Source organism: Athene noctua, chromosome 1 (genome assembly GCF_965140245.1).
Source record: "Athene noctua chromosome 1, bAthNoc1.hap1.1, whole genome shotgun sequence".
In the NCBI taxonomy this organism is placed as follows: domain Eukaryota; kingdom Metazoa; phylum Chordata; class Aves; order Strigiformes; family Strigidae; genus Athene; species Athene noctua.
The window spans coordinates 20,291,253-20,305,794 of NC_134037.1; the positions used below are offsets into that span (position 1 = coordinate 20,291,253).

A 14,542-nucleotide genomic window follows, 5' to 3' on the forward strand; every position below is an offset into this window, starting at 1 on the left:
AAATCACATTCAATATATAGAAACTCAATTCTTCAATTGAAGAAGTTTCATCTGAACCACGGTGAATGCCTAAAGAGCATGTAGCACTTAAAGGATGCTTCCAATGAGTCCTTCTACCACATTTGTAAAAGACTGCACTTAAAGGAAGGAAATATTTCTTAGTTGTGGTTCTTTTCAAAGGGAGAGAGGAAAAACATAATAAAAACAACAAAAGGGGAAAAATGATAAATTTATAAAAATGTTAATTTTAAAACTAAAAAAATCTATCATGTTTGATTAGGTTTTACATTGAGTTGACATCCTCAGTGTTACAAAGTAAATTGTCTTGCCAAATAAAAACCCCTTATTTTTCTCCCTTCTGTCACCGAGTCCTATTACACTTAGAGTAGTATTGTACAGAGACAAATGAAAAGAATGTGGAAAAAAGGCCACGGGAGTTACTAAGCCTGCAACAGGACTGCTCTAGCAAGTCAACAAGGATTCCTATGTACATTAAAAAAACAAAAGGCAAGGGAAACGGAGGGTATGAATATTATTAGATATGACAAAAGCAAAAAATATAAGAAGCTTAGCAGATGCTATTTTTCATGATTAGAAGATTGTTTTCTACTCTCACTGAGATCAGCAGGAGCTTAGGCATTCAACAGCATCAAACTTCAGCCCTAACAGTGTAGTGGCTTAAACAGAACACTACCTAATTTTTCCTTGAGCAATATGTGACAATAAACTCTGAAATAAAAGACACAAAACTGTCTGGACAAAAAATTTTCTCCCTGCACCATATACCTTCACTCAAAATATTCCTCTGCTATAGCATCATATAATTCCCATCTAGAAGAAAGAAAAGATATACTTCTGAGTGGGTATTATATTCTATGACTAAAGTAGACCTGTTGCTCTTTTAAAATATGCCTGACTGCTCTATACTTGGATCCTTTAAATCAGTTATCCTTGACTAATATTTTAAATGGATATTTTAAAAACATCTTCCAAAAATATATGCAAGTCAAAACTTTTGTAGGCTGAGACACAGACCTTATTACAATGCAAACTAAACACAGCCTATATTTGACCATTATCGTTCATAACCCATTGAACATCTGTAAAGCACAAATGTTTAATGACACTGCCTATTATCACTTTAATAAACAAGGATGCATATCAGAAGAAAGGGACTGGAAGAAACAAGTCCCCATACTCTCATGATAGCTTGAAGAATTACTAAGAGAATTTTGGCTCAGTTTTAAGACTTAAAACCTGATCAACTTACTCCATCACCCTAGCCCAAGAACAGATTTTCGATAGCAGGATAGTGAATAGCTGGGCTAGAGCACTTCAGTGTATCTATTTTCTTTCACTCTTTTGCCTTAGAAGAGATAAATGTCATTTGTTTTCAGTCTGATTACTAAGTTATTACATGGAGAACACACTAATCATTTGAGACCAAAAACTGAAAATTCAAGAAACTCTGTTTTATTGAGGACTATCCATTGCCAAGGATATCTTGTATATTGTAATTAAGTTTGTTTTAAAACACAGTTTCTCATAAAGAATTATCACAATGCAAGACATAAATTTGAGTTCCCAGATATGCTATATCTCTTTTCTGATAGCAAAGATTTAGGCCAAACAACTTTTATTTAGAATCATGAGTGTTTTATTATTATTATTATTAGAAAGAGATCAGATTATATTAATCATTTTACTACCAGTTTAACTAACCTAAAGTAAGATATCTCACCACTTAAATGCCTAAGAGTTGTCTTTGATTAAACATAACATGCATGCAGGTTTTAATGTTATGTTTTATTATGCCTTACAAATGTGTATGCAGGATTTTCATTTCAGCAAGTCTGAAAGCCTGTAGCAGTGGTTGCCACCAAAACACCAGCACAGTGAATTGTCCCTGTAAACAGCTGGATCATTAATTAGTGGAGAAAAAAAAAAAAACAAAAACAATGCCTATCAGATAAAAAGTAAACTTCTTGAGAAACAAACTTCCACCTTGTGAGTCTGTTTATTGCCATCAGCAGTTATTTCAGAGCACGCAACTGAAATCTGATGGCTCCTAAGGTTAAAAAAAAAAAAAAAAAAGTAAAAAATGCACACTGACAAAGTCTGCTCACCTACAGCAGAAGCTCGTACCCCCCTTCCTTCCCGTGCCCCGCCCGGGGCGGCGGGCGGCTCTCGGGAGAGGGGCCGGAGCCGCCCCGCCGGGCCGGGCCGGGCCGGAGGAGATGCAGCCCCGCCACCCCCAGCATCTCCGCGTCAAGTCTCGCCCAGGCTATTGATCAAAAAAGGGAAGGAGGTGGGAGCAGCGCGGAGAGGACCGGGGGGAGCCGCGTCCCCGACGGCGGGAGCGGCAGCCGGCCCCGCCGCTCCCGCCCGCAGCCCACCTCCCTGGAAAGCGGATGCGGGGGGGCGGGGGGCGGCCCCGGGGAGCTGGGCTTGTTCACCGCCTGCTGGGGAGGGGGGGGATGCGGGAGAGCCGAAAAGAGCCGGGGCGAGCCCACCTGCCGCCGCCCGGCCCGCCGGCAGCCAGGCCCGGCCCCGCCTGACGGCAACCCCCGGCGCCGGCGGGCACCCACCGGGGCCTGGCGGAGCCAAGGCGGGGGAAAAAGGCGACGGGAGGTCAAAAAAAAAAAAAAAAAAAAGGAAAAGAAAAGAAGCAGTCCTTCCTCTCCTTCCCCCCTAGCTCTGGTCACGCACAACAGCCTACAGCTACCGCTCCTCCGCAGGCGAGGGGTGACAACATGGCATCTCCAGCGTTACTTCTACAGACACTAATAGCGATACGAGTTTCTATCAGTTCCAGCTGATTTATTAAAATTGTCAAGATACAGACTTTCAGCATTAAAAAAAAAAAACAGGCTATGATGTTGACAGTGCACAAGTCTGCTTTTGCCATCATTTGCTACAAAATATGCAGATGGTCTGTACTTTAGATTATATTGCACAACATGAGAAACTTTTTTAACTATGTGCCTTTTTTTCTTTTTTTTTTTTGCTAAAATCGAGAATCCAGTTTCATACCTTCCATCTGGGGCCCCATCCACATATCACAGCGTATGAGATACATAAAGTCCTACTATAGTACAGTACATATACAATCTTTTAAACTAAGATAACAGCTCTGAGGTCTATATCACCATTTTCAATAAATCTTTACCTACAAATATTGAACAAATCTGAACTATAGCTGTACAAAAAAAGTGTTTGTTTCTTTTTTTTTTTAAAACCACAAGGCCTTTAGATGCAAGGATTATTTTTTTAAAATTTTAATCCTTTTAAAACCAGGACGTAACGTACCAACAAACTTGCATGCTAAAAACAGAGAAAAAAAAAAGAAAATAAAAGGGAAGAAGTGCCTGAAAAGTCTTACTGAAAAAACACAGCAAGAATGTTCCCTTTTCACTGTACAAAAATACGCCTGAAAATATATTAATTTTTAAAAAAGACTGAGGTCTGTTATGTATCAAAAATGTTTCAATACCTTTTTGTACTGAGGTCTAGGCTGTCTGGTATTCAATCAAGGAGGTATAAGGGAACAAGTTACAAAAAAAAAAGTTGGCAAGTAGAAATCACATTTGTAAAACCATAAACAATTTGATCTGAAAAGTAAACTCTGATCTTAAGTCAGTTCAGTTATTTGTAAGCGTTTGTACAGTCTGCATTTTTTCAAGCTCCCTGCAGCTTTGTTAAGAATCGGATGCATAGAAGACATCAGTTTTCTCCCTCCAAAAAAAGTTGCAATGGTCCCTTTCGGAAAAAAAAAAATTAAAAATCAGAACAGTTCTTTAAGATCTCTCACGGGAAAAAAAAAAAAATCCACAAACCCCCTTGAGTAACAGTTGTGCTGCCAAAAGACTTCTTTGCAGACCATCTTCCAGACTTCAATCAGAGACCGACAAGCTTCAAACAGCGCCTTCTGTATCATTTTTTTCCCCCAGTCCCATTTGCCTTTGCTGTTGTTGTTGTGATCACCAAATGCAATAAAAATTAAAAAACACAAAAAAATTTAAAAAAATAAAAATCACAACTCCCGGGCTCGGAACTAACTTCGAGATTTTTTTTTGTTAAAAGAAAACAAGACTTTTTTTTTTTTAATCAGCATCATCATCATCACCATCATCATCATCACCGGCGTGCGCCGCTCCAGCTCCGCCGCCGCCTCGCCGCCCGCCCTCGCCGCCGCCGCCCCGCTCAGTACGTGAACACCAGGTCGGAGAAGTTCGCCTCCAGCCAGTCGCCCGCGATCATCTCGCTCAGCTCCGGGGTGCAGTAGTCGGGGAACTCGAAGTGGGAGCCGAGGCTGCCCTCGCTGAAGGAGTCCAGGTCCTTGTCCACCAGCGAGAGGGAGAGGTTGCCGGCGGCGGCGCCCGCCCCCAGCTCGGCGGCGGCGTGGCCGTGCTGGGAGAAGTTGAGGCTGAGGTCGAAGAGCAGGTCGTCCGCCTCCTCGCTGCCGGCCGACGAGGTGGAGATGGACCGGGAGGAGGCTGGCGAGAGGCCGGGCGGCTGCTGCGGCGGCGGCGGGCCCTGCTTGGTGATGTTCTTGAAGCTGTAGTAGAGTCTGCTGCCGCCGCCCGCCGCCGCGGCGCCGCCCCGCACCTCCTCGTAGAGGCTGGCCCCCTCGGTGGACTCCGCCGAGGAGCTCAAGGTGGGACTCGCCGGCACTTTGGCCACGTTGTACCGCCGCAGCTGCTGCGGCCCCGGCTCCTCGTCCTCCTCCTCCTCGTCCGCCTCCTGCTTGATCCGCAGCTGCAGCTCGTCCTCGTCCTCCTCCTCGTCCTCCTCCTCGTCCATGAAGACGCACTTGACCGTCTTGCTGCTCACTTTCAGGGTACCGAAGACGTACTCGTCTCCCGCGTAGTCCCCGTGGTGGGCGGCTTTGGCTCCCGGCTTGGGGGGCGAGGAGGCGGAGGAGGCTTTCAGCTTGCTACACTTCTTGCTGGAGCTCTTGGCGCTTTTGCTGCCGCCGCTGCTGGTGGGTGCGTTTTTCTCCGGACTTTGGCTGGCGTTGGGCTTGGCCGATGGGTCCATTTTGGGCTTTTTCCTGGGCCGGTATTTGTAGTCGGGGTAATCGGCCATGTGCTTGAGCCGCAGCCTCTCCGCCTCCCGGATGAAAGGGATCTTCTCGCTGTCCTTCAGCATTTTCCACCGCTTGCCCAGGCGCTTGGAGATCTCCGCGTTGTGCATGTCCGGCGACTGCTCCATGATTTTTCTCCTCTCGATCTTAGACCACACCATGAACGCGTTCATCGGCCTCTTTATGTGCCCCGATGCCGTTTTGCACCAGTCCGGATCGCTCTCGTCCAACGCGACCGGGCTGCAAGCCATGAACTCGCCCTCTTCTGTGTCCATCGCCTCCCGGGGCAGGTTGCTCTCCGCCTCCGTACTTTCCGCCTGCTGCACCATGGTGGGCTCTCGCCGCCGCGCCGCTCTTCCCGCCGCGCCGCTCCCCTCCGAGCCAACAAAGCCGCTCCGCCGCCCCCTCCCACCGCCGCCGCCGCCGCACCTTGCCCCTTCTGCGAGCGAGCCGAGCTCTCCCCCGCGCTGCAAGGCGGAGCCCGCGGGGCGACCGGCGGGCGCTGGCTGCTGCCCGCAGCCCCGGCGGCCGCTGCGGCCGGGCCGGGCCGGGCTGGGCTGGGGCGCGGCTGGGCTGGTGCGCTGGGCGCCGCGCTGTGCCCCTGCCCCGGCCTCGCGCGCCGCCCGCCCTGCCCCGCCGCGCCGCGCGCGCTCCCCCTTCTGCGAAACTCCCGGCTCCGCGCCCGACGCGTTATCAGCGTGTCATATGGGTGACATCACTCCCGCCGCCGGCCAATGGCGCCGATCGGCCCCGCCCACCGGCCCGCCCACCGCTCCCGGCCGCCCGCCCCTCCCCCCTTCCCCCCGCGAACACACCCCCTGCGCGGGGGGCGGCCGCGCCGGGCGGGCGGGAGGGGGGGGGCGCTGGCTGTCGCCGGCTCGTCCCTCCGCCCGGGAGGCGGCGGCGGCGGCTGCGGCGCCGCGGGAGGCTTCGCTCCGCTGGCTGCCGCCGGGCGCGGAGCGGTACGGGGAGGGGAGGGGAGGGGAGGGAGGGAGGGGGGGGGCGGCGGCGGCGGCGGCGGCGGCGGCGGGGGCGGCTCCCCCCCCGTGGCCCGCTCCCCTCAGGGGGCCGCGGGGCCCCGCGCGGCTCGGGGCGGCAGGGGGCGCTGGCGCTCCGCGGCCGCCGCAGCGGCGGCTCGACGGCCCCTCTGGCGGGAGCGGGAGCGGGGCCGGGGCCGGGTGACCGGGGCCGGGTGACCGGGGCCGTCCCCGGGGCCGTTCCCGCCGCCTTCCCCCGCTCCCCCGCTGCGGGTGCGTGGGGCTGCCCTCGCCGGGGCGGAGTGCCCGCCGTAGCGCGGCGCGGCCGCGGTGGTCGGCGGCGCGGGTCCGCCCACGGCCGCCTTCCCTTCCGCAGCGGGGCCGGGGCCGTGAGGAGCCGCCGGAGGAACGCGCCGGGTGCCTCGGTCCCCTCTGCCCTCACGGGCTCACTCCCCTCACCGGCCTCGTGTCGGTGGCTCCTCGGTAGCGGACGGGGCTGCGATGCCGCAGGGCAGTGCCGGGCGCGCTCCACGGGCGCGGAGAGGGGAATCCGGTTGCCCGCAGACCGTGCCTCGGCGGCCCCGGCCGGCTGGGCGGCGGTGCCCGCTGCTCCTCGGGGCCGGGCCGGCCTGCCTTAGGCACGGGGGAGGTGCCCCTGTCCGCCAGAGAAGGCCCAGCCTGCCCGCAGGAGGTAAGCGTGCCGGCTGAGGGAGGTCATCGCACCCACCCGGGGGCATTTTCCGCGTGGTGTAGGCAAAGGATTAAACGCGGTTTCTCCAGAGTAAGGGCTGAAAATTTACAGAAAGCATCTAACAGTGCTGACTTTTTGTTTGTTTGTTTTCCAGAAAGCATCCAGTTATTCAACAGTGTTGTGGTTATTGCAGAACACCCGTAGCGGATCCAGCTATTCCAGATAATCCCGTGTTTGTTTTCATCGCAGAATTTATGAAATCGAAAGCCGACGGTGTACTCATCTGTGGTCATTTTGCTTTGCAAAACGTGTGCTGAAAATGAATTCACATACTGTTCTGCGGGTCCCTTTGTGGTTTTCTAGCTACTGCTTATAGTTATTAGCAAGACAGAAGTTTAATAAGTTCTGTGATGGTTTCTGGCTGGGTGCAGACATGATGGCAGTGAGAGGGATGAGTCCTGGCACAGCCTCTCCTCTGTCAGAGCGCATCCTATGAACTGGTGCTAATGGGGCAGCAGGTCCCCTGGTACATCATCCTCTAATTAGCACCGTGGTTCATTTTCCTCAGACCACAGCAAAATTACTGTGTTGGATGATGTGACTATGATATCATAGGGCTGCAGAGTGACTAGTGCTGTTACAGGAACAAAAATAAAGTCACTCACCTCTTTTAGCTTTATGGATACATTAGGGCTGCGAGGTCTCAGCTGCACTTGTCAGGAGTCAGGAGTTTGAAGGAGTAGAGGAGAGGCAGATACATAGTGTCATATTGCTTCCACTGCCTGACCCCAGCTGGGTGTACAGAGTAGAGGGAAAAGAAAGGGCGTAGCTTAAAAAGGTTCACTTACTTCATTGTAAAGATGGATTTTGAAAAATGCCGCTCTGCCTCTCCATGAGTGCCCCCAGGAGGGATTTTTCCTCCGAGGCTTGCTGCCACCTCTCTCTCTCCATGTGTTTGTCCCTGGTGGTACAGTCTAGCCCTGTAATAATGCTTATCCTTTGAGATAGGAGGTAAAATGAAAAACTTGCCTGGCAGGGTTCTCAGCCTGTCAGGAAATGTTACAGTTTAGAGAAACCACATGAGGAGAGGGTGCAGTACCTTTGGGAGTGCCTGGGTTTGTGCCGCAGCTGTGGTCAGCTGTGGTCTTTCTGAGGAGGGCTGTTGGCAGAGCAGGGCATTCCTTCCAAGAGGACTGTGAATTTGGCACTTCCCACTCTGTCTGGGTGGGGACTCGCTCAGATCGGACACAGCCATCTGTGTCGCAAGAGTTTCGGAAAGGGCGAGAGTATGTTTCTTATAACGGTGGCATGGCCAGGAGTCTTAGGAGATACACAGCTGGCTGGCTGCCTCCAGGGAAGGCAGCTTTACTGCTGTTGGGACTAGCTAAAATGGTACCAGGATACCAAGCGTCTTGGTTAATCCTATTTCTTAGTATTTTTCTGTAAATATCAGTATTCAGATTACCAACAAAATTGCCTCTGTGAGAGATTCCAGGGTTTTTGCATGCGTTTTGAATCCAGATAGAAGTAATAGTGTAGTTTTGCAAAATGAAACACATCAAAATGTTTTAGTTTGTTGTGAGTGTTTCAACTTTTATGGGAGATTTCATTATATAATTGTATAAGATTCAAGCTGATGAAATGAAAATTAAATGTTTCCTCAATTTCCTGTGAAATGAATCAAAACAATGAATTTTCATAAACTACTGTTACTTTGTTGAATCATCATTTTCGAAGAGCCATGAACTATTTTGGAAAATTTTCAGTCAATTGCAATGGAAACCATATAATCAGTATTGATAAGAGATTTGGATGACTAGGACACCCTCCACCAGGGTGACAGAATCTGACATTTAACACATTTAAGATCAGGAGAGATCATTTTTGATAAAGCTTTGGGATGTATCGAAGCCACCGTTGTTACAACAGACTTCATCTGGAATGTTTCTTCTTTGTGTGTGTCCATGTGAAGAAGCGTGTTAATACTATGGGCATCACATAACTTCCGTAAATCCCATTTTTTTCTATTTTTCTGGTATATCTCATTTTCTGAAGTGTCTTGGCAGCATTTCAATTTTTCCTCAAAGTGATCTTTTAAATATAAACAGCAATACTGTTTTCTCATGCTTGTTAATGTTACGTTCTGATTGTTTTTTGTTTTATTTTGAAGGGTAGTGTTAGGAAAATAATGAAGCTGAAAACAGACTGGTAGATAATAGCCACACTCAGGATTATCTTGAGGATTTTAGAAATCTGATTAAAACATCTACATGAATAAGTAGATATTACTATTAAAATGAAATAATTTACTGTTCTAAAAGCAGTTCAATAATTGTATGTGTGCGTGTGTGTATATTCTATTAGAGCGCAGTAGTTAGAGCTAACAGCCCACTACTCGTTCTTTTGAAATTCAAATGAATCATCATCTTTCCATTATCTGGGTCAAGAGAAGCCTAGGCTAGCCCAGGAAGTGGGAGAGAACAGGTAAACCAGGATTCACTAGAGTGCCCTCTGCTTGCCCCCTTTTTTTGCAGGTCTGCATCTACGCTGAGCTTCCTAGTGCTGGGGACATGTTCTCCTGAACACGGTGCAGCATGAATATATAATGCCAGTGAAAGCACTGAGGTCTCCGAGTCAAGACGCTGGCGAGCTGCCTCCAAAGGCCTGAAGCTAAGCAGCAGAAAACGCTTCACACAGGAATACAGGCCCTCTCAGTGTGGCCCTATGTGCTTCTGTCTGCCCCCGTTGGTGCTTAAAAATGTGAAGAGATCCATCTTTTCAAGAGACTGGCTTTATGCTGTTCTTGCAAGATTTTGACTACCAAACAAGAATAAAATAGGGGAAAAAAAAGTTTGTAGTTGAAGAAACAGTGTTTTAGAAAAAGAGGAGGATATTCCCTCTCCTTATAGTGTCTGCTCTCTGTTAGATTTAAGTAAACCAAAACCCAAGATTTTTACTGTGCTAACTCTGAAGACAAATAGTACTATGAGTGCAGTGTTCTTTTGGCTATTTATTTCATGCCTGTTCTGAATTGTGCTGTAGATTTTTGTCTGGAGAGCCCAAAATGACTTTGCATGGGGAACGTGTGGGAAAACTGGAGTTACGCACCTTCTGCAAGGTGTGGGAAGTGGTTTCAATCACAAGCTGTAGATTCAAAATGGGAGTAAGAAAAATTACAGTGTCAAGAGAGTTTGTCTTAACGGGAAACATATGAATTCTGAACAGAGGGGTCACACCCGAGGTTAGATCACAGACACATTTCCTAGGGATCTTTTCTGGAATAAATGTAAATTCCTTGAGTCTTGCATTCATGAGGAAAAAATAAGCTGTGGTTTTACCTTGTGTTAGCTAATGCAGGGTAAAATAGTGAAAAGGCACACTGGCTGTGCTTTTTAAGATTTGGTGCATCTTCCCTTCCCTAGAGTTTTTATCTTAAGCGCTAATTCACATGAAAAATTCAACTTCCTTGTCATTGCTAGGAAAATGGGATCCTCTCCTGTCTTTTCAGCTACTGTACGTTATCTACCGCATGCTCTTGGAGTTGAGATTGTTTTAGACTGTGGTTTCCACAAAGCCTTTGCTTTGGAAAAACAAACAAAATATCCAAATGTATTCTTTGGGCATTACGTATACTGCAAAACTATTTTATTATTTTGAAATGGCATAAAAAATAGTGTTGGGATGTTCCACATACATTGCAACCCTCTCAGAATTTTTGTTTGTAAGACAAAACACTCTTTTTTTCCTGGTTGTGAGACTAAAACCCGGCTCTGCAAGTCAGACAGGGTCCCTTCCATTCCACAGATCATTGTAGTACCAGTAGTTCTGTTTGGCAGATAATTTCCTCAGCCACTTGTGTGTAACCCTATTGATTTGAATGTCTGCCCCCAGCAACACCTGTGCAAATTCATGGACGGCACTGGGATTGCACAGATGCCATGGAGGGCATATTCTGGCATACAGGATATTTATTACTGGTGGTGATGCATGAGATGGAAGGGGTCCAGGACTCAGGCTGAGTTTGTGCAGCTGGCAGTTAGAAATTTACTTGCAAACTGAGCTCATTGGGTAGGAGAAGCAGTGTGATAATGAATCCAGAGCCCCCAGTGCCATTTTTGCCAAATCGCTTTCTAGGGCAGGAGAACAATTTAAAAGAGATGTGTCTCTTATTAAAAGTGTCTGAAAATTATACTTGAAAAAAAGTGAAGGGAATTCCATATGAGATTATATTGCAGTTATCCGATATCAGAAATTACTGTTACTAAGCTTAAGTGGAAATGTTTACTTGTTTCTACTGAAAACTTGAAATATGTTATTTCAATGTGTGAATTTAACACAAAATTTTAATTTTAGCTTAATTAAATATTCAATAGCCGGTTACATGGAGTTAAAAAGAAAACAATAATTTTTAACAGCTTTTATTTTGATTGATATGAAATCTTCCACAAAACTCAAAACAATTCAAAGTGATAGAGTTTATTCATAATACTATACATTTATATTGTTAGCCTATAGGCATTGAAATCCATAGTGCTTTAGCAGGTCTCTTAGGAAAAAATGTTGTACCTTGAAACAATTATAGACCATCTCTGGTTAAATTGCAGAGCCAGCTTGCTTAATATGAGTAATTTGATGTTGTAAAGTATTTGTCAATACCCTAGGGTAGTCTCTTAGGGCACACAGGTTTCACTGTATAATATTTCACACTCATGTGTGCCAGTTAGGCTGCTTAGGTGGAGACTATTTACGACTCATGTAGGATTTGTTACATTATGTACTTAATTTATGCAATATGCTTAAAGATTCTCGTTATCAAGTCTAGAATGATAATCATAGCTATTGCATTGGATTTGCTTAATATTTTTTGGGGTAGAGGGGAAGTTTATTTAGTCCACTGGGTTTCTTAGAATGTGAAAATTTAGCAAGGGCATGACAAAAATGCATAACAGAATGTATGCATTAGGTATCACACCAATATACTCATTAGAGACAGAAAGCATGTTCACAGTTGAACAGACGCAGACACACAGATTTATCATTTACCTTTTCCTTCCTCCTAAAGAACAGTGGAGGGCTGCAGCTGGCCTCACCCTCACTTACAACCAAATAACATTTGAAGCTATAAAATGGACACAGGGGGTTTTCTTTAGCTCTACTTCCTTGAAGGAGGCAGCAACATGACCTGCAGGAAAGACACTTAAGAAGTCTCATGTCCCGCATGCTCACCTGATTGAGATCTGCTGATCAGCTGGCCTTTGTGTATACAGTTATAGCGCAAGTGAAAAGCCACTCTGCAGCATATTCCTGAAATATTTGTAATTTACAGGACTCACGCAGTGAGCAGGACTCTGCAAAATTCTGCAGGGGTTTTGCTAAGAAGGGCCTTGCCCTAAATGCCACCTAGTTCCATGTCAATCACAAAACTGAAGATACCCAAGGGCATGGCTGTAATGTGACCTGCCCTATCAGATCAGCCAGGAGTCACCCACCAGGGAACAGCTCAGAGGTTGGCTTCAGCAGTGCTTTCTCATCAGTGAGCTGCGAAAGCGTTGTGTGTGATGTGTGGAGCCCAAGCCGATGAGCTCGATGGTGTGCATGCTGGCTTTGTGCAAGGTAATCTCCTTCCTAGATAGCTGTGAAGCTTTACAGCATAGGCAGGAACTACTTGGAGTATGGAGTCAGCGCATCCGCCAGGTGCCCTGGCTGTGTTCCCATCCGAGCTATCTCTGCCCTTTTCGCAGAGCTCGACTTGGAAAAGCTGGAGATGTGGGTTTCTTGGGCTGCCCTGACTGCTCCCTCCAGGCAGACTTTTCTTGCTGGCAATCATGAGCTTGGGCTTGTGCTGGCAAAATCCGAGTGAGAGAAGTACAACAGCTGTACAGTGGAAATAGAAATTAACGCTTCATTACTGAACAAAGAAGAAAACCACAGAATATTCCTATTGGTTGTATATATTTAGAGAGAAAAGGTTATATGAAGATCTTTATAAAGCCCTTGTTTTGTTATGTCCATGTAAATCTTTCTGTTGCCATTGTTTCAAAAAGAAATAAATTTAACAAATGTTTCATTGCCTATTTTTTTTACAAATGGAAAACAAACAAACAAACGTCCTAGTTATAAATAATATCAGCAGTCACAAGAAATTGTACAGTAGCTAAACAATGAAGGCACATAGAAATGCTGTTTGTTTTATTTCTACACAAAGCCCCGCTGAATTCGCAGGAATGAATTAAATATGCTGAGTGTGACTGGGACCCTGGGAAAGAAACACTTAAGTTAATACTGGGTTTAATTTTCCATTTTTATTAATTTGTGGTAAATTTGGATCATAACTTTAAAATATAAGCCACTATGGACCTGCAAATGTATATGCATATAAAAGTACATTACTAATTCCTATGAAAATCTTCTTGTGTTCTTTCAGTTCCTAAAAGAATATCCAACAATATTACTAAATAGAGACAAAAAATAAGTAACTGCAAAAAAACAGCATACCATTCACTCTAATAACCTTTGCTTTGTAGTAAAAATGAGAAACTATTTATTCATTCCACTATTTCTTATTTACGAATATGCTGGGAGGTTCCAGGTGCATGCAAAACCCTGACTGTACCAGTCATTTAATGATGGTGAACACATTAATTTGAAAAAGATTTTTCACCTTAAACCAAAAGCCCAAACTGTCCTTCTCCCTCCTCCTTCCCTTAGCCTTCCCTTACATTGCAAACTGTACACTGTTAGTATTAACACCACCAAGATATTTAATAACATTAGAGGCTTGAAGGTTTCCTGATGCTTTATTACACAATGATGAAAATATCATAACACCTCTAACTTCATCAAATCAGGCATTTCATTACAGCATCCTGCAAGTATAGAAAACTGATTGTCTTGTGTCAGCATGGCCCGAATCCAGTTCTTGCATACAAGACATGGTTACTAATGATCTTTGTAAGTCAGCTGAGATTTGATCTTATTTTTCAGTTTTGCTGCACTAGGAATTGTAAGTCAGAGCAGCAAATAGAAAGAGTTTATTACAGCCTATTATATAGTCTGTTTGACAAAATGGTCAATCAATAATAAACCAGAAATTAATAATTAATTGTACTTGCAATTTTCACAGCAGTTGATATCTCATGACAAGGCGAAGTCTGAGGTAAGGAATTATTATCGGCGATTTATATAAGGGAGCTGCATTTTTGGGGTTCTCCTTGCACCATGCACCATCAGTACTGGTTGGAAAAGGATGGTACAGGGAGCTAGAAACCTCTTTGCAATTTCTGTTTTCTGCTTTACCTGGAAGGTCCTGATTTATCTGACTGACTGTGCAACCAGAGGAATGTCTGTGCTGCCAGCTAAGTAGAGTATGGAGGGAACAATTTTTTAAGTATAGACATGCCCCAAATCCTGAGTGCATGCCCAAAACCTTCATTCAGATACAAACACAGTCCAGTATATTCCTCACCTTTCAGGGTAAATTCACTATAAAAAAAAAAACAAAACAACATATCTCTTGTGAATAAGATTAACAGAGGTCTGCTTAACCGCTTCTGCATACCTTTGCATCTCCTTTCTTTTTCACTTCCCAAACTGCAAGAGAAGAAAAGGGACAGCTGACTGGCTACGCACAAGTTCAGAGTGCTCTCCAAGCTCTTCATCTGACAATTTAGACATAAACAAACTGAAGCAGGAAAGGAAGATCTGAGCCAGTGCTAAGCTAATTTATCTAAGGCTACACAATGAGCCTGGCAGAAAAGGAATGGCCCTGAAATCCTCCCCATTACAGTC

General features: G+C 46.0%; 1 protein-coding gene and 1 long non-coding RNA gene across 2 annotated transcripts; one reads left to right on the forward strand and one right to left on the reverse strand.

Annotated features, from left to right (window-relative positions):
- Window positions 1–1,457: 1,457 nt before the first annotated feature.
- SOX11 (SRY-box transcription factor 11) lies at window positions 1,458–5,459 on the reverse strand. The gene has a single exon (XM_074922235.1). The coding sequence runs from the start codon at window positions 5,413–5,415 to the stop codon at window positions 4,204–4,206; it is 1,212 nt and encodes a 403-aa protein (XP_074778336.1). The 5' UTR covers window positions 5,416–5,459; the 3' UTR covers window positions 1,458–4,203.
- Window positions 5,460–6,237: 778 nt separating this feature from the next.
- LOC141955950 (uncharacterized) lies at window positions 6,238–12,790 on the forward strand. The gene is made up of 3 exons (XR_012632804.1): window positions 6,238–6,754; window positions 6,909–8,761; window positions 9,289–12,790. It is a non-coding gene; the product is annotated as an uncharacterized LOC141955950 (long non-coding RNA).
- The last annotated feature ends 1,752 nt before the right edge of the window (window positions 12,791–14,542 follow it).